General features: G+C 44.0%; 1 protein-coding gene across 5 annotated transcripts in view; it reads left to right on the top strand.

Moving 5' to 3' along the window:
- LOC129834274 (kinesin-like protein KIFC3) overlaps positions 1-24,187 on the top strand; it is a 53,889-nt gene that overhangs the window by 10,430 nt on the left and 19,272 nt on the right. Inside the window, exons 1-3 of one of the 5 annotated variants that reach the window (XM_055899119.1) lie at positions 1,005-2,496; positions 19,846-19,966; positions 21,690-21,841. In XM_055899119.1, coding sequence (XP_055755094.1) covers positions 2,098-2,496; positions 19,846-19,966; positions 21,690-21,841 — 672 coding nt within the window. In that variant the 5' untranslated portion in view covers positions 1,005-2,097. Of the gene's footprint in view, positions 1-1,004; positions 2,497-5,103; positions 5,808-19,845; positions 19,967-20,117; positions 20,295-21,689; positions 21,842-24,187 lie in introns of those variants that run through there. The other 4 variants (XM_055899120.1, XM_055899121.1, XM_055899122.1 and 1 more) reach the window with 4 other exon arrangements.

The following is a 24,187-nucleotide window of genomic DNA, read 5'->3' as shown; positions in this document are numbered from 1 at the left end:
ATGCTATTGTACGAACGGGTAAGATTTATGATACTATTTGTCCTATAATTCGTATGATATTGTATATCAGCTATTCCATTCATAATGTTACCTAACATAATATATTATACTACATGGAGTGTCACAGATTTACAAACAGAATAATGATTACCCTGAGACCACATTGACTTGGTGGGTCACAAAACTGGATTGGGTCACTGCTAAACCGTTTTTGGATTCATTCAGGATAGTGCCTTATGCATTGTGTTCTAGCTCATCCTAGCCAGCCTCCTTTCTGGTGTCCCCTCCCCAAGTGTATGTGTGTGTGTGACCTGTCCCATCCCGTCCCCATCATTAGGATCCTGAAAGTGACCACTCAAGCGGAAGACTTCTCCTTTGTCCCCATAGGACCATGTTAGCCTCGAGAACCACTCCATGTTTACAGTATGTCACAGAACAGGAAACCAGAACTGTGAATGTCCAGGACCGTTGGGTACAAAGTGACCGCAGTGACCTCGCTGACTGCCTTGGACGGCGCATCACGATTCAACCGCCGTGATCGACACTGTCAGTTCCCATTGTGGCTTGGTTCCATAGCTGCACGGTTGCCATGGCATTACCATGCAGGACTGTCACGTACCGGGAAGACGGTCAGGCATACAGGACACCAACTAACAAGGTCGCCTCTCAGAGCACAGAGATCAGTTTGAATTGATAGGGTGGAACTCCAAACGGATGCAGGTGGGATTTTTTTTTGTTTTTTTTTGTTTACTCTTTCCACTCAGTTGGTATTGCTTTTTTCATCCATATCAATAGTGTATTATGTGTTACATCACCAGCGCATGGCCGGCTCTGTCCCATTCCAGCGCTTATCCCGCAGCGACAGATGGACAGAACACAGGGAGGGAGGGTGAGAGCGAGGGTGGATGAAGATACTTTCTCTCTCTTTCTGGAGAGTTGCAGAACTCGGTGCATGAGTGGAGAGAGAGAGATGGAGAGCGACTGAACAAGGGAAGAGGTGTAGATATCGCCCCTCTCTCTGTCCAGAGACTTTTCAGGGAGGACGGGACAGTCCCCCGGCTGTCTGCATCAGGAAGAGGGAAATGGGAGAGGCATTACTAAGGACCTGTTGGTTATTTACACCATCCTGGACTGGGCTGTAAAAACCAGTAAATTAGCAGGGCAGAGGAGGATGAATCAAGAGACATTCGTACACTGTTTCACGTTTGTGCAAGCGTTTTGAATGTGTGTGTGTGTTTGTAAGGGTTTGGGTGTGTGTGTGTTGAGTTATCTGCTTGTGATCCTGATTTTGTGTAGATTTAATATTGAGTAGTTCTGTGTATGGTTGATGGTCAAGGTATGTATCTGTAGTTACCTGGAGAGACTGAGCCAGGAGTCTGCTCCGGTGGGTTTGGGTTACCTGAGCTTCACCGGCTTGGCAGCGGGACAGCAATCACCTTTACAATAGGACAGGGTCCAAAACCTTATCGTTGTTCCGAGGAACTGTAAAGGCGGTGTGTTTCAAAGATGTGTGTAGTTCTGTGGAAGTGTTGTCTCGGAGTGGGAGGGGCCAGGAGAGGCACAGGGACAGAGTTGACACAGGTGAGATATAAAAGCAGGTGTGTGTGACCGTGTGCATGTGAGGATCACACTCACTCACCTCTCGTCCATCGGCGTCTGCTGACCAGAGAACAGACTTGGGGATTATCAGACAGTTGATGAGCTTTAGGGCACTGCCATTGTCCAGGGGATCAACACACACACAAGGGAACTTTTGAACTTGGCTGCAGTACAGATTGTACAGTACAGACATTTATAGTACAGGACAGAACTTTGGAACTGTTCTCACTGTGGATACGCTTGTTGCCATCTCTCGCACTCAGTCTTCGGCTCTCCAACTGATGACAACTCTGCAAGGACTCAGACCACAGAAGATATGCCTGGAGCTCTGACTGACATTCACAACTACACCTCAACAACAATGGAAACCCTCCTTCATAACAGCTTATAAGCTATCATAACAATCTGTGGATCTTCAACAGTTCCATTCAAACAAGGGAGACCTTGTTTGTGGGAGAACGGAGCGAACCAACCTGCCAGTCTCCACGGGGGGGAATCATGTACGTGCTTTGCACCCTGGTGGTACTGAGTATCCACAGCCTCTTTAAGAGCCGACACAAGGCCCTGGAGCCCGGCGACAAAAAGGCTGGGGATGGGGCCACTTTGCCTGTGGACAAGGCCCCTCCGCTGGGGGAGGGAGGCAGGGTAAGGGACCCCGGGCCTGGAGGTCTTGGAGGGGGTGTGGGGCCCAGGGAGAGAGGGATGACTGTAGCCCTCTCTCGGGAGAAGAGGCAGAGGGCTGTAGACAGGAAGGCTGCAGGCTGCAACTGCACAAACAAACGTAGAGGTGACCGGGAGCTGCGCTGCAGCCAGGGCAGGCTGGGATGCGGAGGAGGCAGCCTGGACAGCAGAAAACCGGACAGCAGAAATGTGCCGGACAGCAGAAAACAATTGCAGGTGAGAGGAGGGGAAGACTGGGATAGAGGGTGTTTTGAGAACGGAGTAGAGAGGGATGGGGTGAGGGCATGCTAAGGAGAACAGGAGGGTGGGGGGGAGGGGTGTGCCTAGATGTGCAAACCAGCACGTAGGCACAGGTATGTTTGTAATGCAATACCAGTCTCACAGACACAGATAAGGCACCAATCTAATTCATCAAGTACCAATCATAAATATTGTGGTACAGAAGTCCTGAGGTTGAGTATTTGATTCCAGATTATGTTGAAGTCCTTTTTAATGAGAAGCAGCCACCATGTCGGTTAAGTAATTATGTGCTTGTGTGACTGAGTTGGAGAGAGAATCGAAGCGCTGCTCCAGCAGTCTTAACCTTTCTGGGCTAATGAAAGAATGTGGGCAGCAGTTTATGCGTGATTATGGACCTTGGCAGTTCACCAACGATTACCTTGAGGTTCACATTAGTGAGGAATGTGATGACCGTAGCCCATTCCTACTTCCCTACCTCTCACTTGGGTGTGTGTAGCCAAATAGATTTTCCTGCCCCCCATCTCTCTCCTTTTCCCTTATTCTGAAAAAATTGTCACCCTCCTGACTTTCTTAATTTAACCCTCCCCCTGCATCCTTTTTCCCTTCTCCCTTCTCTCTAACCTACCTGTTCCATTGCATAGTTGTGATGTAGCTAGCTTTCCTTATCCCACATTAGCATTGGAGGTAAAAGCCCAGTCAAATCCGCTCCTAACCTGCTGACTATATACCTATTGATGGTATGGGAAATTAGTAATGGCAGTTTGCGTGCTGATGCTAAATTGGGCCGTAATGTCCCTGCATTCCGGGGGAAATGGATTCAGATCATTGTTTATGTAACCATGTTGTTAATCTGAGGACAGCAACACTCTCTCTGCTCTGTGTGTTTCGGGTGAAGTGGGCTTTAATCCCTCACAATGCTATAATTCTGGCTGTTGGTCCAATGACGCATCATAACCTTCACCTAGGGCTTGGCGATATGGCCAAAATATCATATCACGGTATTTATTTATTTAAGAAATTGGACTGTATGACAGTATTTTATGTTTTTAAATAATAGAAGTTTATACATTTGCTTTATGAGTAGTGCGTGATTCAACTTCAACCCAAAACAAATTTCTGCATTTCCTGCACTCATTTGAGATCATTTCCACACTACCACGTAGCGCTGCACGATATGGGCAAACAATCTGATTTGACTTGCGCTTTAGAGCAAAACACTTGGTGTAATCATGGAAATAGAATGTATGCAGTGTTTGACATGACAAAGAAAAACTGCCACGGACTAGTTATTGTAACAGGGTAGGAACCAAAGTGTTGATTATTGTTTCCTAGGGGACCCTATAATTTTTGGCTACATTGAATGTTTTCTTTTGGCTACTTCATGTAGCTAACATATTCATGCTTCACGTATTCCTTTTTGATTTGGAAGATACTGCTGCACAAACATGCTGATTTAGGACTATACCATCACTGCTATTTTTAGGCTGTATATTTATTAGCTAGCTAGCCAGCCAGGTAACAAACCATTAGCATTAGCGGCTAACAAGATTTAGGCCCAACTTCCTAAGAATAGACAAACTAGCTGTTTGCAGATGTAAGAAACACAAACGTATAGTGTAATTATAGAACGCCAGTGGATTCATATTAAGACGCAAAGTGAAAGCAGTGTTGTTGTCATCAACATTGTTGCATGTGATGCATTGAACGTACAGACTGAACACAAGTGCCTCGTTGTCGAGGAACAACAAATGTGTTCCTTGAGTGACGGGGTGGGGATAGGTCTGTGTGGAAAGCAGCATGTAGAGAGAGAGAGAGGGGAGAGTGACTCAAGCAGCGAAGTAAACTATGAAGTGACGTTACACACGGCATATCACATTTAACAAACAAAACAATCAAATGCGTTATAGAAGGTAAAGTTTTTTTTTAAATGAACTGCTCTGTGCATCAATACCGGTATATTGTAAAATACAGAATACCGCCCAGCCCTACCTTCACCCCACCCAGTCACCCAGTCTCTCTTAACCCCATTCCCCACTCTCCTGGTCATAGGGAGGGCCCTCTCTCTGAATCACCCTCATTTTGACATTTGTCCCTGTAAATCCCCAAACAAAGCTTTGGTTACACAACTAAGACTTTGAGGGAACGCTAAGGAAGTTCGATTAAGTAACATTATCACAGAGGGAGCATGGTCACTGTGCAGGCATCTGATGTCCTCTACATTCAACACCTACAACATGATTAATAAGTAAAGGACAAACTACACCAGGAAGTTGAGTGTTCTGAGAACGCTAGAAGAATGCCTTGCAAATGTTGTGTTCATGTTTTACCGTTGTGCTCATGAAGCGGGGTACCTGAGCCAAGGTATAGTGTGTTTCATCTTTAATTCCCTGCGGAACAGCGACTACCCTGAGAACACCTTCTGTGTGTGTCTGTTAGTTTTTCTACACACACACACACACACCAGCCTTTACCTCAGTTTCCCTCAGTATGAGTAGTCACACATACCTGGCCTCAAACTCCATTACCCAGCAGCCTCTAGTGAGGAGGGAGGGGCTCTGGCTTGAGTGTTAGTGAATTGTCAGTGAAGCAGCTCTCACACACGGTGTGATTTACAGTACTACTTTTTTGGATCAATATACCTTTGAGCAGTGGCAGCCATTGGAGACCATATGTTCTTTGTGTGTGCATATTGCAGAGACCATATTTCCTTTGTGTGTGCATATTTCAGTGTGTACTTTTAGTTATACTGCATGGCTTAGGAACAAGTGTATGGCTTAGGGACAATAACAGAGTGTGTGTGTGCCCTTGTTACAAGAGCCATTTGGCCTTTTAAGTAATTAAGAATGTGAGGAGACGGGCAATGGTGTGTTTCGTAAACGCATACGTGCACATACACACACAGTTCTCTGTTAAATATTGCAGGCAGAGGGAAGAGAGCTGAGAAGAGCCACGCTTCATTTGTGTCTGAAATATTTATTTCTCCGCAGGAGCGCGAGGGGGAGCGATAGAGGGAGGGGACTGGAAGATGGAGAGCGAGACGGAGAAAGGGAGGGGGAAAGAATGAGGGTGGCTACAGGAGTGAAATGATGCTGGCTCCGATTCTGCTGTTACTAAGGAACGGAGAGAGGGTGCAGTGTTAGAGACGGGGGAGAGAAGGGGGTCTGGCTGGTGACTGAGCTCTCGCCGTGGGTGTGTGTTGATCTGCGAGTGTGTGTTTTTCCGCCGCGTGAAGATGGTCTCTACGGCGATGCAGGGATGATCAGGACACAGAGACCGCAGGGTGGGAGGTGAGTACCCTAACGATCAAGAAAAAAGGAATGGATAGATGGGTGGGTGAGAAATGGAGAGAGAGGAAAAAGAGGAGGGGGACATGGTGTGAGAGGTAGCCACTAGGATTAAACGGAGAGAAAGAAAAAGGGATAGAATAACTGCAGGAGAAGGAGAAAGGGCTGTTATAGTATTGTTTTTCCTGGAATGTTGTGTTTCCCTGTTGTTGACTGAGGGTCCCTGTATGTTCTCCTTTTCCATCTGTCTTTGTTAAGGTTTGTCTTTGTTAAGATTGTTACCATATCTAGTAATCCCAGTCCATATGGTGTCATGCTGATGAATTGATCTCAACCTTATTCTGATGCATTGGGGTTTTTTCAGATCCATGTTAGTGTTGGTAGTAAACACAATCCTGACCCTCCCAAAGCTGTGTGATGTTGAGCAGACAGGTTCTGACAATTGACGCATGGTGAAAGCAGATTCCTTCTGTTAGAGTCCTGCGCTCGCTCTGTCTGGCAGGCTATGTCTATCCTTTCTGTCTCAGGCTATGCCTATCTCCTTGTCCGCTAGCAGCATTTTAGCTCCAGACGTATGCGCTATCTGTCTGTGTTTTATAAATGTGCAATGAACATAAAAAAGACTCATTTATATAAGGAATTGGTGACTCGTTCTCATTCTGAGAAACGAGCGTCGTCTTATCCAGGTAGGCCACTTGATTTCAACATCTAAACAAAGTGAACAGGCCGTGTTGTACAAACATTTGGCGATGGAAAGGAGGGTGTGTTCATAGCAGCTCAACTGTTCTAACTTGTTATCAAGCAAATAGATTAGCTGTCTACTCACTAGCATGTGGGCTTGTGATTGTTTGAGACCTACAGTAAGTTAAAGGAAATTCCACCCAAAAACGATCTATTGGTATTTGCTTCCTTAGTCCATTGTTGTAGTCTCAAAATGTTTTGCATGTCAGCAATCCAGTTTTCAAGACTGACTCTCGAAATACAGCCAGTACGATGCGGTTTCTTGACAACTTGATTGCTGAAACAATGGACTAATGAAACAAATACCAAAATATAGTTTTGGGCTGGGGTTTTCCTTTAATTTTCTAAAATGCCTGCTACAAGAAGTTGGTCATTATTAGCAGCTTAGTGTTTTTTTTGTAATGAGTCTTGTTCTGGAGGCAGCTCCACAGAGTGGTCACTAGCTGGCACAGCCACAAAGTCATAAAATCTGAAAACCTAACCCTAACCACATTGCTAACCCTAATGCTTAAACTAAAGGGACACTTTTGGATTTCGGTAACGAAGACCTTTATCTACTTCCCCACATTCAGATGAACCAGTGGATACCCTTTTTATACAATACTTCTGCATGCAGTTTGAAGGAAGTTGCTAACTAGTGTTAGAGCAATTGTTAACTAGTGTTAGAGCAATGACTGGAAGTCTATAGGTAACTGCTAGCATGCAAGTAGTTATCGTAGACTTCCAGCCATTGTGCTAACTTTAGTTAGCGTTGGCTTGCAAAATTACCTCCAACTTCCTTCATTACTGGATGCAGAGACATACAAATGGTATCCATGAGTTCATCTGACTCTGAGGAAGTAGATAAAGTGCTACATTGCCAAAATACCAAAGTATCCCTTTAAGACAAAAGCAAATTTTAGTTTTTATGAATTTTTACAAAATAGCCAATTTTGACTTTGCAGCTGGCCTATCTAAGGGAAAATCACTCAGTTCTGCCTCCAGGACAAGACTCATGACAATAAAGGTCAACCTGCTAATTATTAGTGCATGGTTCTGGTTAAATTTGTAACAAAAAATGTAATTTTCATAGACTTGAAAGCCAGATCAGTGATTATTGCAAAAAAGCAGGTTAAACTATTTAAAAAAAATAATTTAATTATTACTTATGGTTGTGGAAGGCTTATTTATTCACTTATATATAAAATAAATGTTTTAATCGAGATTATTTTTCAGGCCATATTGCTAAGCTCTACTTCAAGGGGGGTGCTTCAGGCCATCTGACTGTACAGTAGGAGCTAGACAGTGACATACTGCCTGACCACGGGAAGCTTGTGCTGTCAGACTCCCCATAGCCCAGTGTGTTTAAATAATGTATGTTATAGGCTGGTAAATTTAGAGAGCTCTTTGTTAGTGATACAAAGCCCTTGTCTCGCTCTCTAGGAGCACTACAACAGTCCTCATAATTGGGGTCTGTAAAAGCCCCCATTACAGGGCAGTGAAAGCATAGTGAAATGTGTTTTGTTATTATTCAAATTCAAACTTTATAACTCAAATCAGGAATGTTCCACTAAACAGGGCTTTATGGTTCCCAGGAAGAGCGTGCTCAGACAGTGCATGGATCTGTAGCTGTGTTAGACTGAAAGTGCTCGCCACACGATGAGACTGAGAAAAGGGGCTTGCTGGTCGACTGTTTCTCTTTTCCTATTTTCATAGCCAGGAACGGTCTTTGTTTATTTGCAATATTTTTGACTGTAGTCTATTTAAAGTTTAGTGTGCCTGGTGTTTTTCATTCTATGGTCCTCTCCCTGTTGTCGTAGCAGAAGGACACACATAGCTTCCGTCTATGTAGCCCTGAGGGAAACACGGATTCAACACACACATACATGTCCCATATCACGCAGATTAGAACATGTCACTCATACAGTACCAGTTAAAAGTTTGGACACACCTACTCATTCAAGGATTTTGCTTTATTTTGACTATTTTCTACATTGTAGCATAATAGTGAAGACATCAGAACTATGAAATAACACATGGAATCATGTAGTAACCAAAAGTGTTAAACAAATCCAAATATTTTATATTTGAGATTCTTCAAATAGTCACCCTTTGCCTTGATAACAGCTTTGCACATGCTTGGCATTCTCTCAACCAGCTTCACCTGGACTGCTTTTCCAACTGTCTTGAAGGAGTTCCCACATAAGCTGAGCACTTGTTGGCTGCTTTTCCTTCACTCTGCGGTTCGACTCATCCCAAACCATCTCAATTGGGTTGAGATTGGGGGAATGTGGAGGCCAGGTCATCTGATGCAGCACTCATCACACTACTTCTTTGTCAAATAGCTCTTACACAGCCTGGAGGTGTGTTGGGTCATTGTTGAAAAAAACAAAATTATAGTCCCACTAAGCACAAACCAGATGGGATGGCGTATCACTGCCGATTGCTGTGGTAGCCATGCTGGTTAAGTGTGCCATGAATTCTAAGTAAATCACAGACCGTGTCACCAGCAAAGCACCCCCACACCATAACACCACCTCCTCCATGCTTTACAGTGGGAAATACACATGCAGAGATCATCCATTCACCCACATAGCATCTTTTCATACCTACAGATGAAGTCGGAAGTTTGCATACACTTAGGTTGGAGTCATTAAAACTCATTTTTCAACCACTCCACAAATTTCTTGTTAGCAAACTATAGTTTTGACAAGTCAGTTAGGACATGTACTTTGTGCATGACACAAGTTATTTTTCCAACTGTTTACAGACAGATTATTTCACTTATAATTCACTGTATCACAATTCCAGTGGGTCAGAAGTTTACATGCACTAAGTTGACTGTGCCTTTAAACTGCTTGGAAAATTCCAGAAAATGATGTCATGGCTTCAGAAGCTTCTGATAGGCTAATTGACATAATTTGAGTCAATTCGAGGTGTACCTGTGGATGTATTTCAAGGCCTACCTTCAAACTCAGTGCCTCTGCATGTCATCATGAGAAAATCAAAAGAAATCAGCCAAGACCTCAAAAAAGAATTGTAGACCTCCACAAGTCTGGTTCATCCTTGGGAGCAATTTCCAAACGCCTGAAGGTACCACGTTCATCTGTACAAATAATAGTACGCAAGTATAAACACCATGGGACTGCGCAGCCGTCATACCGCTCAGGAAGGAGACGCGTTCTGTCTCTTAGAGATTAATGTACTTTGGTGCGAAAAGTGCAAATCAATCCCAGAACAACAGCAAAGGACCTTGTGAAGATGCTGGAGGAAACCGGTACAAAAGTATCTATATCCACAGTAAAACGATTCCTATATCGACATAACCTGAATGGCCGCTCAGCAAGGAAGAAGCCACTGCTCCTAAACCGCCATAAAAAAAGCCAGACTACGGTTTGCAACTGCACATGGGGAGAAAGATGGTACTTTTTGGAGAAATGTCTTCTGGTCTGATGAAACAAAAATAGAACTGTTTGGCCTTAATGACCATTGTTATGTTTGGAGGAAAAAGGGGGAGGCTTGCAAGCCCGAAGAACACCATCCCAACCATGAAGCACAGGGGTGGCAGCATCATGTTGTGGAGGTTCTTTGCTGCAGGAGGGACTGGTGCACTTCACAAAATAGATGGCATCACGACATCAACATCTCAAGGCATCAGTCAGGAAGTTAAAGCTTGGTCGTAAATGGGTCTTCCAAATGGACAATGACCACCAAGCATACTTCCAAAGTTGTGGCAAAATGGCTTAAGGACAACAAAGTCAAGGTATTTGAGTGGTCATCACAAAGCCCTGACCTCAATCCTATAAAAAATTTGTGGGCAGAACTGAAAAATCGTGTGCGAGCAAGGAGGCCTACAAACCTGACTCAGTTACACCCGCTCTGTTAGAGGAATGGGCCAAAATTCACCCAACTTATTGTGGGAAGCTTGTGAAAGGCTAACTGAAACGTTTGACCCAAGTTAAACAATTTAAAGACAATGCTACCAAATACTAATTGAGTGTGTGTATACTTCTGACCCACTGGGAATGTGATGAAAGAAATAAAAGCTTAAATAAATCAATTCGCTCTACTATTATTCTGACATTTTACATTCTTAAAATGTGGTGATCCTAATTGACCTAAGACGGGGAATTTTTACTCTGATTAAATGTCACAATTAAACTCAGTTTTTCAGAATTCCTATGTTAACTTCCGACTTCAACTGTGTATATATATATATATATATATAATCTATATCTATATCTATATCTCTCGCTCTCGCTCTCGCTCGCTCTCATTACATGACCAAAAGTATGTGGACACATGCTCGTCGAACATCTCATTCCAAAATCATGGACATTAATGTAGAACTGGTCTACCCTTTGCTGCGATAACAGACCACACTCTTCTGGGAAGGCTTTCCACTAGACGTTGGAATATTGCTGCGGGGACTTGCTTCCGTTCAGCCACGAGCGTTAGTGATGTCGGGCACTGATGTTGGGCGATTAGGCCTGGCTCACAGTCGGCGTTCCAATTCATCCCAAAGGTGTTCGATGGGGTTGAGTACAGGGCACTGTGCAGGCCGGTCAAGTTCTTCCACACCGATCTCGACAAACCATTTCTGTATGGACCCCGCTTTTTGCACGTGGTCATTGTCGTGCTGAAACAGGAAAGTGTCTTCCCCAAACTGTTGCTACAAAGTTGGAAGCACAGAATCAGCTAGAATGCCATTGTATGCTGCTGTAGATCTCCCTTCACTGGAACTAAGGGGCCTAGCCCCAGACCATTATTCCTCCTCCACAAAAATGTACAGTTGGCACTGCATTGGAGCAGGTAGTGTTCTCCTGTCATCCGCCAAACCCAGATTTGTCCATCGGACTGCCAGATGGTGAGCGTGATTCATCACTCCAGAGAACGCTTTTCCACTGCTCCAGAGTCCAATGGCAGCAACCTTTACACCCCTCCAGCCGAAGCTTGGCATTGCGCATGGTGATCTTAGGCTTGTGTGCGGCTGCTCGACCATGTAAATCCTTTTAATTAAACTCTCGACGAACAGTTCTTGGGCTGACGCTGCTTTCTGAGGCAGTTTGGAACTCGGTAGTGAGTTTTGCAACTGAGGACGAATGATTTTTAGATGACGGTGCCACGTTGAAAGTCAGTGAGCTCATTCTACTGGCAATGTTTGTCTGTGGAGATTGCATGGAGGTGCGCTCACTTTTATACACCTGTCATCAACGGGTGTGGCTGAAAATAGCCGAATCCACTCATTTGAAGGGTTGTCCACGTGTGTGTGTGTGTGTGGACATGTCCAATCAATTGAATTATACCCCAGGTGGACTCCGATCCAGTTGTAGAAACATCTCAGGGAGGATCAATGGAAACAAGATGCACCTGAGCTGAATTTCGAGTCGCATAGCAAAGGGCCTGACTCCTTATTTGTATTTTTTCATTGTGCTAGTTAGAGGATTGTATAGAGCTATTATTGTTTGATAGTTGATCAATTTGAACTGTTTGTTTTGTATAGGCAGTAGGGGATTACAGGTTAGCTGGTAGAGCTGAGAGTCTTAACTGGAGCTGGGCTAGTGCGATTCACGTACTGTGGAGAGGAAGAGAGTAGGGAGGGATACTCTGAGGATACACTCAAATGGAAGGAGACCGATAAGAGGGCCGGAAATACTTGAGGGAGGGATATACAAATAATAAGAGGGAGAGAGGGAGGGGGGGGGGGGTTCTCATCATATCCTCTCTGCTTTATGCTAAGCCCTTACTCTGTGCTGTCATCAACTATTAGAACGCTACGAGTGAGGCTAAACGCTAGCTAAAGTAGGATAGAGTTGGGGGGGAGAACGTGCAACAGTAGCTCCTCACAGTATATCACAGCCAGCCAGCCCCTCCTGTCCTCCCCCTGTTCCTCAACATTAGTCTCCCACACAACACACATTGATATCACCAACTGTACCAGGGCCATGTTTGCAGTATTCCTGGTGCATAGAGTAGACAGCTGATACTATAGAAGGCAGAGTGCCGACAGGAGTGTGTAACCATATCCTACACGCCGTGCCTTGCGCTCAAAGAACCGTGGGGAGCGTGGTCACTGTGGTAACCTAGAAACCTGACGCGCGTCAGGCGTGCGTGTCTGTTTCTGTGAGGACAATACCTTGGAAGCAGTAAATATCTAGATTAGCTGAATGACTTTGCTATTTTTATTTCCACCCCTTATGGGGCTGGCAGAGAACTGCATGAACCAAAAAGGCACGCACAACTCTATACCGTATCACAAGCTCAGTGTAAACGTTGCCTGTTAACTATAGATCAACACGATGATATCGCATTACCTTGCCTCTACAGACTCCTTTTCTACTACCTAGGAAAAGCCACAGGGGGTGTCTGAGCTCACTGGAGCTTTGTAGTAATGAGATTGCTTTTCATTTTGCCGGCACTACTGTCTAAGCAAAGTGTCAGGGATGTTATAGTCTGTGCTGTGAATATAGAGAGTAGAAAGAGTGGATATTAGGTGAGCGAGAGGAGGGAAGGAAGCAAAGAACGAAATGCCACCCATCTTTCTCCTGCAGTCATAGAGGGAGGAACAGTGGGTCGGGGTGGACAAGGGGAGGCAAGTGAGGACAAAATCCCTAAAGTGACCACCCCAGCCTTCCCAATGTTGACGTTCTTGCTCCAAGGTCAGTTTTGGATTCCCCCTAATGCAAAAAGCTAGCATTTGAAGATAGATCCCTGGTGATATATCTGATCCTAGATCTGTGGTTAGGGACAACTTGATCCTTCTCCTCAGAGGAAGATGTGTTTATAAAGGACGCCATCTGTTGTGGGGTTTAAAGGATTATGGGTAATTGAGTGTAGGAGGTAGAGGTTGCCTCTTACCACTGGTCCAGGGTAAGGTATTATTTAATCAGCCTAATGGTTTAGGTTAGGTTGGGGTGTTAAATACTCTGATCTTAGATCAGTGGCTAATGGCAACGTCCATTCTGCGTTTCCTGTGTCTTTGTGGGCGGGGCCTAACCTTGTCCATACCGCTGGTAAACAGCTACTGCCTGTCACTACGGATACCGCTGTCTTTCTGTGGATACGGCGTGTGTGTGTGCGTGTGTGGTCAGATGGTAGAGTGAGGATGGTATGATGGCCGCCAGGCCTGGGGAAGGTGCTGCATGTGTGTTTACGTTGTATTTAATTTGTAGTTATTTGGAATACATAGGCGTGTAAGAGTGGTCACATGGTACTGTGTGGGTCTGTTCTGGCTTTAGGAGGGCGACTGCCGCAAGGGCCAGGGGCTAAGGGGCAGGCAGGATGATTGGCTGGATGGGATCTCTGATCAACAAACACTGGCTCGATCGAGACCAAGACCACTACTACACACAGGACCACATTCCCTTCGGAGTCGCACAAAGGGTATGGATTCATCCAGGGACACAGGGTTGGTTCTCAGGTTATGTAGAGACTGAAGGTAAAGTCTGATATACACACACTATGGGAGGGTAGACGGAGGCCCAGAGTATGGGCCAGTTCATTTGGTGCATCTCCGTAGTCTGACCTGAAGACACGTGACTGGTGACAGCAACTCCCTAGATTAGGCATTTTCTTTTTAGCTGTCCAGTTTCATCACACCAGTGTACATGAAGGAAATACGATGAGGTGAGGAAAGGAAGACCCATCAGACTTGAGATCCAGCCATGGGCTCTGGATTCCAGATAGACCCTATTTGGACCAAGGACAGAACTTAGTATAGTACTGTGGCTATTGTAGCACGTATTTGAAGAACTTTGAGGACCTTTTGTACGGTAAACCGCTGTTCTAGTTATTCTGCTGTGGTAAACATTACAAGATGCAGAGCATTGATGAACACACACACACTTGCTGAAGTCTTTGTGTACAATAGAACACAAGGAACTGCATGTACGTGTACAGTACTTTGGGGAACTTCCCGCTGTGCGAGATTAGACTAGCTAATACAGCGGCTCTGGACTGGACCTGCTGACCCACCACCTCTCCGACAGAACGGTCAACTCTGGGTTATGGTCAATACAACCACACACAGGCTGAACCAGACTGACCACATGATCCATGACAATGACTCTCCAGTGGTCACAGATTCACACAATCATGGGACTCACCAAACACGCAGGTGTGTGTCTGACGTTTCTGCAAGGTTCTTTGTGCAGACATTGCTATATTTGCACACTGGGTTCATTCACATGTATTGTATCCCCCTCTAATGTGTAGCTTGAATAGAGTTGAATAGTGTTGATGTGGCTTGTGTGTGTGTGTGTGGTGGGAGTGTTATGTATACTGTAGTTGACTAGTGTTTTCTTGCTGTGTTTATGTGGTGGTGTATTACAACATGGAATATAGAGTTGAAGAGACAGTTTAGTATTGGGTAATGTGTTTAACTGCTCAGTCAGTTTAGGCTATTGTGGGTGTGGTGTAATGTAGCGCGCGTGCGCCTGTCGAGACTCTTACTCTTTTGCTGATTGCTTTAAGGTCGGACCAGTCTGTGTGGGGCTGTGAGCTGTAAACTGGTCATCACTGTCGGTATAATCTTATTGGTCAGTATTGACCAGTTTGAGGTCAGTCCTGTATAATCTGATTTGGCTTGACCCTCGTGCCCCAGCTCAGACCAGGGATCAGGACAAGGGAGAGTCTGGAAGGCAGTGGGGTGACGGAATAGGATGATGTTCTGGTCCATTTGGGACTGGGGTGGTGATGGAGCCACCAGAATGGCCTGACAAAGGTAAAAAAAAAAAAAGACAGGCATTTCGTCAAGGCCAATGTCCCGATGTCATTGCCACAGGCAGTACATACTTGAATATGCTACCTAACCTCCAACTGTCCAGGGCCCGGTTTCTCGATATCGATGGAACTTAGGTTTACGAGTTTTTTTTTTTACGATTCATCTTTCCTACAACTGCCAAAGATGTAACACCACACAGAGAGAGCGGTCGCTAACTGCTCGCGCGCGTCTGCATGGCCAGGCGCGAAACTAGAAATTTGTTCTATTTGTGACGCTCAATGCGCTGGAAGTCCGGCCTCTCCCATCTCCTCATTGGTTTTTAGGAGCATATAACCGCGTGGGTGATTGACAGATGAACTGAGGTCCGCACTCCAGTCGGTTGTAGTAATGCACCGTAAAGTTGGTTGCCAACAGTCATATGAAGTAAAAAGAAGCCTGAAGGAAGGAGGAGAGATGATGAGAAATGGATTCTGTTTACTGTTTTATCTGTGAATTAATTGTCGGAATAGTGGACCTTGTGCATTTCAGGTAAAATAACAACCCAATGTTTATATCCCAGGACAAATTAGTTAGCAACAGTAAGCTAGCTAGCTAAATTGACATAAATGTTTAATGCTTTTTGACCTGTCCCCAAATTAATATAATTGGTTCAGAGTTTGTTTTGATATTTCAACTTGTGTGACCGGATCGCTTCTGCTGTGGGTGAACAAAATCAACGTGCGTTCAATGGCACATGCGGATGCACGCTCGGTTCCGGTTTTGTCAGCATGTTGGCTGTTCTACAGGTGGCCTGACTTAGGCAGGCGTTAGATTACGAGCTGCCTCAAGTGCAACGTTAATAATGATGGTTTTGGGAAATGATGGTTTTGGGAAGGTTCTAACGATGAACTTAGCCAACAAGGGCACAGTTTCCCAAAAGCGTCTTAAGGCTAAGTTCGTTAAAACCTTCAAAGGAACATCGTTAAATCTCCGAGCTATTTCCCCAAACCATTGTTTTTAAAGTTGATTTACCGACTGCCTCAGAAAAGCTAAGTGTGTTGTTGGATGCATTTTTGCCCTTCCGTGTCACTTTGGGATGCTGGCCCATGTGACACCAATGCTTCCCACAGTTGTGTCAAGTTTGCAGGATGACTTTTGGGTGGTGGATCATTCTTGATACACACCGGAAACTGTTGAGCATGAAAAACTTAGCAGAGTTAGCAGTTCTTGACACACTCAAACCGGTGTGCCTGGCGCCTACTACTATACCCCATTTAAATCCATCTACATCTTTTTGTCTTGCCCGTTCACCCTCTGAATGGCACACATACATAATCCATGTCTCAATCCATGTCAAAATTATTCTTTAACCCGTATCCTCCCCTTCATCTACACTGATTTGAAGTGGATTTAACAAGTGGCATAAGGAATCCTAGCTTTCACCTGGTCAGTCTATGTCATTGAAGGAGCACACCTGCTCCTAATGTTTTGTACACTCAGTGTATTTCATGATATGTACCATGTGCTCAATGATGTGCAATATCTGTGATTTGGTGCATTAGGCTAGAATAAGCCCCCTCAATATTTGCAGCCAAATACAATCAATGCCTAGAGAAAGTATTCATACCCCTTGACTTATTCCGCATTTTGTTGTCTCGCCCATCATCTACACACTACCCCACAATGACAAAAGGAAAACGTGTTTTTAGACATTTTTACTGATTTATTGAAAATGAAATGCAAAAACCTAATTTACATACATACAGGACCAGTCAAAAGTTTGGAAACACCTACTCATTCAAGGGTTTTTCTTTATTTGTACTATTTTCTACATTGCAGAATAATAGTGAAGACGTTAAAAGTGTGAAAAAACACATATGGAATCATGTAGGAACCAAAAAAAAACATTTTAGATTCTTCAAAGTAGCCACCCATTGCCTTGATGACAGCTTTGCACACTCTTGGCATTCTCTCAACCAGCTTCATGAGGTATTCAACTGTAATGCATTTCAATTAACAGGTGTGCCTTGCTAAAAGTTAATTTGTGGAGTTTCTTTCCTTCATAATGTGTTTGAGCCCATCTGTTGTGGTCATGCCTACTGCCTCTGATCTGGCGGACTCACTAAACACAAATGCTTTGTTTGTAAAGGATGTCAGAGTGTTGTGTGTCCCTTAGTTTAGTTTATTAATTTGACCATTTAAAAAAAAAACAAGCACACATTAAACTTAAAAGCCATACATGCACATTAATAAAATCATCGAGCCACTGTCCCTGGCTATCCGTAAATAAATACAAATATTATTTTAAATTGGGCGGTCTGGTTTGCTTAATATAAGGAGTTTGAAATGATTCATACTTTTGATACTTAAGTGTATTTAAAACCGAATACTTTTACTCACGTTAGTATTTTACTGGGTGACTTTTACTTTTTTTAGTAGAAAATTTTCTATTAGGGGATCTTTACTTTTACACAAGTATGACAATTTGGGTACTTTTTCCACCACTGAATGTTGTTGATCCATCCTCAGTTTTCTCCTATCACAACCATTAAACTCTGTAACTGTTTAAAGTCACCATTGGCCTCATGGTGAAATCCCTGAGTGGTTTCCTTCCTCTCCGGCAACAGAATTGGGAAGGACGCCTGTATTTTTGTAGTGAATGGGTGAATTGATACACCATCGAAAGTGTAATTAATAACTTCACCATGCTCAAAGAAATATTCAATGAGTGTGGCTACATGCACACAATACTTTGATTATTTTGAATAGTCCGATTTATATAATAGTTAGATTAAAACGTTTACATGGTTTCCAAGAACGATGTCCCTAATAATCCTTTTTACACATCAGAAATTAGGCTACCTCATGGCAGAAAATCGCCAATCAAAGTAAAACTTTTACCACATTGAATATGTTCATTTTGGGAAGCATATTTGATTCTGAGTTTGGACATATACAGTTTGTATGTGAAAACAACTTCTAAGATGCCTACATTGCGTTGAACACACTTCAGTCGCGCTGAAGAGGGAGGCTCACTCGGCTGCACAGGTCGCACAGGTCGAATACACTGCTGGACAGCCGACGAAGGCGTTTACATGTCCTAGTAAATCGAAAGATGACTCAGAAATCTGGGTGTTTTAATCGGTGTATGCTCACCTTTTTTTTTATATTTGACCTTACGCCAATTGAAGATGAGCAGAGCAAGGTGTTTGCATGAATATTGCGTAATCTGCCTACTGCCATAATCAGTTTAATATCAATTTATTAGTGTGCATGTAAACTTACTCAATGTCTGCTTTTTAAGATTTTACTCCTCTGTCAATCGATTTCCTTCTTTGCGAGGCATTGGAAAAGCCTCCCCGGTCTTTGTGGTTGAATCTGTTTGAAATGCACTGCTTGACTGAGGTACCTTGCAGATAATTGTATGTGTGGGGTACAGAGATTAGGTAGTTATTAAAGATTATTGTACACAGTGAGTTATTTGACTTAAGAAAATATTTTACTCATTTGTAAAAATGCCTAAAAACATTATTCCCATTAGACATGATGAGGTATTGTGTGTAGGCCAGTGACAAAACAATCTCAATTTAATCAATTTCCACAAAATGTGGAAAAAGTCAAGGGGTGTGAATACTTTCTGAAGGGCACTGTAGGTGATCATATCTCTATAGGAGATGATCCGTTGTCAGCATTGTGGAATAATTCCCAATGTTAAGGTACCATTTGAATGGAGAAAGCTGATCCGAGAGCAGTGCTGCGTTTTTTTTTCTCCCAATCCTATCAGTATCGACACACTTTGAAAGTTCTCCCTACGTGGTGTTTTGGGAAATGCATATGAGTTATTTGCCCATTTTTATAGGAACGATGCATCGTTATAACACTCGTAAGCTTAAGTTACGTCGCTATCGGGAAACCGGGCCCAGATCAGTATTTGTGTATCCAGTGTGGCTATATTAAACAGTTAACTGGTTACCAGGGGTGTATTCACTCGCAACCAAGCTGAACCTATCGGAAGCAAACAGAATGAAACAGGGCGGGACCTACCTGAAATTGGCCAATAGTTGCAAAACGTTTTCCATTTGGAGTAAATGGTGTCCGAAAAAATGAATACAACCCAGTATCGGCTGTGAATGTGACTGTCAGTCATGCAGGAATGTTGTCCATCTCTTTCTAATTTTCCTGTGTTTCATCATGAACTCTGAAGGCTGTTCCCACCACCCACTGTGTAAACAGATGCATGCACGATCACGCTCTTTCTCCTATCGCTCTCATACCGTCAGTCTTTTTCTCTCTTTCAGTGACATTTCTCTCTTTCAGTTACTTTCCATAAGCTTTATTAGCATGACAAGTCATTATCTTATATTGCTAAAGAAATAACCTATTAAATCAATAATAGCAATGAAATTATAACTTTGGCCGCAAGCTATCGCTCATGTCTTTCTCTCTCTGTGTATATAATATGATGTAGAGCATGGCACTTGCAGCGCCAGGGTTGTGGGTTCGATTCCCACGGTGGCCACGGTATGTAAGTCGCTCTGTATAAGAGTGTCTGCTAAATTACAAAAAGGTAAATGTACAGTATCTGTCTTTCTATCTCACGCTGTCTCTATCTCTCTCTAGCCGGTCCAGAGACCCAGTGCTTTGCTCAGCCCTGCGGTCATGTTCAGAACAAGAAAGACCTGGGACCTTGGCCACGCCCCCTGTCTGCAGGAGCTCTGGAAGAAAGACGTCTCATTGGACGGTGAGTGGATTCTGTAGGCCCACCCCGTTGGGCAGCAAGGGAGTCCCTCTGTGACAGGGGTGGGACTAAACCATTGTGACCACATTTTTGGGATTACAGAGAGGGTGGGAGGGGAGCGTGAGAGGGAATGGGAGAGGTGTGTGTGTGCTGCCTGTCTGACAGGACTCTTACTAAGAGTAGAGGAGTGTGACACATTCCCATGAGCTGTGCCTCTCAATGAAACTGGGAGAGACAGGAAATACTGGAAAAGAGGAGATTAAGAGAAGGCATTCTTATATCTGTCTGGAGAGGGGAAAGGAAGAGTGTACGCCAGCTGTCTGAGAAAGCGGTGAGGAGCGAGTGTGTGTGTGCCAGGCTTCTCTCTGCCTCTACCTCTCTCAGCTGAAGGAGTGTGTCTCTAGCAGGTACAGAGCTTAAAGCCGATCCCCCTTACAGCCACAGGCCAGGGGCCAGGAGTGCAAACACTGGACCTATTGTGTGTGTGTGTGTACGGTGTGTGTCCATCTGTCTGTGGGTGTGTGTTTTCTCTGCGCCAGTGCTCTTGCAGGACTGCTCAAGGTGACGACAGAGCAGCACAACTGTGATTGTGCAGAGAAGAGAGCAGGAGCGTGACTGTCTGAGAAAGGAAGGGACAGTGTAATGCTATCGGAGAGCGGAAGGTAGAGGAGGAGAGGATGATTGTGTTTACGTGTCGGTCGTACACTACTTCACAGTGTGTGTCCCGATGGTGTGTATGTATTGTACGTTTTTGTGTACGTGTGTGACTCCGCTGTGGGACTTAATCTGCTGGGTCATCAGTTACCGAATGTATGCTGTTTTTTTCTTTCTCTCCCAGCCTTACAGCGCTGCGAGTCAACCTGTGTGTCTCTATATTAAACTGATTTGCGCAGTGTGTACACACAGCGTGTACACACAGTCTGTACACGCAATGTATTTGTAGACTGTGTGGGGGATACTTTAAGCACTACTTCCCTGAATAAGTATATTTTTCTTGGCGTGTGTTTTCCGTGGTCTGTGATCCATTGTATGTACGAGGTGCTTTGTTCAGTTAAATTGCTCTTACATGTATTTCCTAATACACACGTACGTTTGAGCATGTGTGTTAATACAGGTTAATGTTGTAGGGTTGATTGTGTAGAATGGACCAAGTGCAGTAGCACAGTGCACTGATTGTCCTCAGGTTGATAAGACTCTGGGCCCCCATACAGGTCCCCGTACAAATACACGATGACACGCGCGCACACACACAGGTGAACAGGCCTGTATGGCGTTGTATGTATCACCTACTGAGGCCTGGGTTATCACACTGCTCATCTAGCTTTGCTCGTTTCCATGGTACTGTCTGTGCGAACCTTGGAAGGTTGGGGAGTGAAAATAGAGGGAGAGAGGCCTAGAATTACTCTTGGCTGAGGGGAGAGGAGAGAATCATGGTTAGTAGAGTAGTGGGGGAGAAAAGTAAGTGGGGAGAAGAGAGGGCCATAGAAAATTACCTCTGACATTGGTAGAAATGGAGGTGGAGAGAGTGTGAGAAGATGGAAAAGGGTAGAGGGACAAAGAGGAATATAGACTGTTTTCTGACTCAAGTGAATACAGGATCAGCTCTGCCACAGTGCTTAAGAAAACAACATAATCAACCCATTTGGCTCAGGCTTACTTGTTTGTGTACAACGTATAACTGTGTTTGTTTTTCCTAACTTTGTTTGTCCCTCCCGTGTGTCCGTAGCGAGCTCAGTGGACTTCTTGATGAGTGATGGTGAGGAGGACTGCTCCTTCCTGTCTCTACCCACAGCCGCTTTCCCACAACGTACCGCTCTGACCACTACTGACCAATTAGAAACCAGCCAGCACAATCACAACCAACAGCTACTCATACAGGTGAGATGACTGCACACACACACACACACACAACTAATACTCAACTAACTAGGTCAATGTGGCTAGCGTATCGTTCATATTGGTGGGTGTTTTCCCAACATAGCACTTGTTTGTCCTGGTTTCACTGGCTAAACTGGTGGGGGGGGGGGGGGGGGTTCAGGTCAGTAAGAGCCTTGGGGAGTGGGACACAGTGGATTTATCGATCCGGTTTTAATGAGCTTCTAACACACACCCCAATACATACATACAGTTGAAGCCAGAAGTTTACATACACTTAGGTTGGAGTCATTAATACTCGTTTTTCAACCACTCCACAAATTTCTTGTTAGCAAACTATAGTTTTGGCAAATCGGATAGGACATCTACTTTGCATGACACAAGTAATTTTTTCAACAATTGTTTACAGACAGATTATTTCACTTATAATTCACTTTATCACAATTCCAGTGGGTCAGAAGTTTACATACACTAAGTTGACTGTGCCTTTAAACAGCTTGGAAAATTCCCAAAAATGATGTCATGGCTTTAGAAGCTTCTGATATGCTAATTGACATCATTTGAGTCAATTGGAGGTGTACCTGTGGATGTATTTCAAGGCCTACCTTCAAACTCAGTGCCTCTTTGCTTGACATCATGGGAAAATTAAAAGAAATCAGCCAAGACCTCAGAAAATAAATTGTAGACCTCCACAAGTCTGGTTCATCCTTGGGTGCAATTTCCAAACGCCTGAAGGTACCACGTTCATCTGTACAAACAATAGTACGCAAGTATAAACACCATGGGACCACGCAGCCGTCATACCGTGCTTCTACACCTGCATTCTAGCTGTTTGGGGTTTTAGGCTGGGTTTCTGTACAGCACTTCGAGATATTATCTGATGTACGAAGGGCTATATAAAATAAAATTGAATTGAATTGAAATTGAATGAGACGCGTTCTGTCTCCTAGAGATGAATGCACTTTGGTGCAAAAAGTGCAAATCAATCCCAGAACAACAGCAAAGGACCTTGTGAAGATGCTGGAGGAAACAGGTACAAAAGTATCTTTATCCACAGTAAAACAAGTCCTATATCGACATAACCTGAAAGGCCGCTCAGCAAGGAAGAAGCCACTGCTCCAAAACCGCCAGAACAAAGCCAGACTACGGTTTGCAACTGCACATGGGGACAAAGATCGTACTTTTTGGAGAAATGTCCTCTGGTCTGATGAAACAAAAATAGAACTGTTTGGCCATAATGACCATCGTTATGTTTGGAGGAAAAAGGGGGAGGCTTGCAAGCCGAAGAACACCATCCCAACCGTGAAGCACGGGGGTCGCAGCATCATGTTGTGGGGGTGCTTTGCTGCAGGAGGGACTGGTGCACTTTACAAAATAGATGGCATCATGAGGAAGTAAAATTATGTGGATATTTTGAAGCAACATCTCAAGACATCAGTCGCAAATGCGTCTTCCAAATGGACAGGTTTTTAAACTTCCGACTTCAACTGTATGCATGTACAGTTGAAGTCGGAAGTTTACATACACCTTAGCCAAATACATTTAAACTCAATTTTCACAATTCCTGACATTTAATCCTAGTAAAAATTCCCTGTCTTAGTTCAGTTAGGATCACCACTTTATTTTAAGAATGTGAAATGTTAGAATAATAGTAGAGAGAATTATTTATTTCAGCTTTTATTTCTTTCATCACATTCCCAGTGGGTCAGAAGTTTACATACACTCAATTAGTATTTGGTAACATTGCCTTTCAATTGTTTAACTTGGGTCAAACGTTTCGGCTAGCCTTCCACAAGCATCCCACAATAAGTCGGGTACATTTTGGCCCATTCCTCCTGACAGAGCTGATGTAACTGAGTCAGGTTTGTAGGCCTCCTTGCTCGCACACACTTTTTCAGTTCTGCCCACAAATGATGGCTTTGTGACGGCCACTCCAATACCTTGACTTTGTTGTCCTTAAGCCATTTTTCCACAACTTTGGAAGTATGCTTGGGGTCATTGTCCATTTGGAAGACCGATTAGCATCCAAGCTTTAACTTCCTAACTGATGCGTTCAGATGTTTCTTCAATATATCCACATAATTTTCCAGCCTCATGATGCCATCTATTTTGTGAAGTGCACCAGTCCTTCCTGCAGCAAAGCACCCCCACAACATGATGCTGACCCACTGGAATTGTGAATTATAAGTGATATAATCTGTCTGTAAACAATTGTTGGAAAATGACTTGTCATGGACAAGTTTGTCAATAGTTTGTTAATAACTTCTTATGGCTGCAATCCCGCTAACGGGATCGATATGACAACAGCCAGTGAAAGTGCAGGGCGCCAAATTCAAACAACAGAAATCT

This window comes from Salvelinus fontinalis, chromosome 35 (assembly GCF_029448725.1).
Source record: "Salvelinus fontinalis isolate EN_2023a chromosome 35, ASM2944872v1, whole genome shotgun sequence".
Lineage (NCBI taxonomy): Eukaryota > Metazoa > Chordata > Actinopteri > Salmoniformes > Salmonidae > Salvelinus > Salvelinus fontinalis.
The sequence above is the reverse complement of the archived record's forward strand: the minus strand, read 5'-3'. Positions and strand labels throughout refer to the sequence as shown.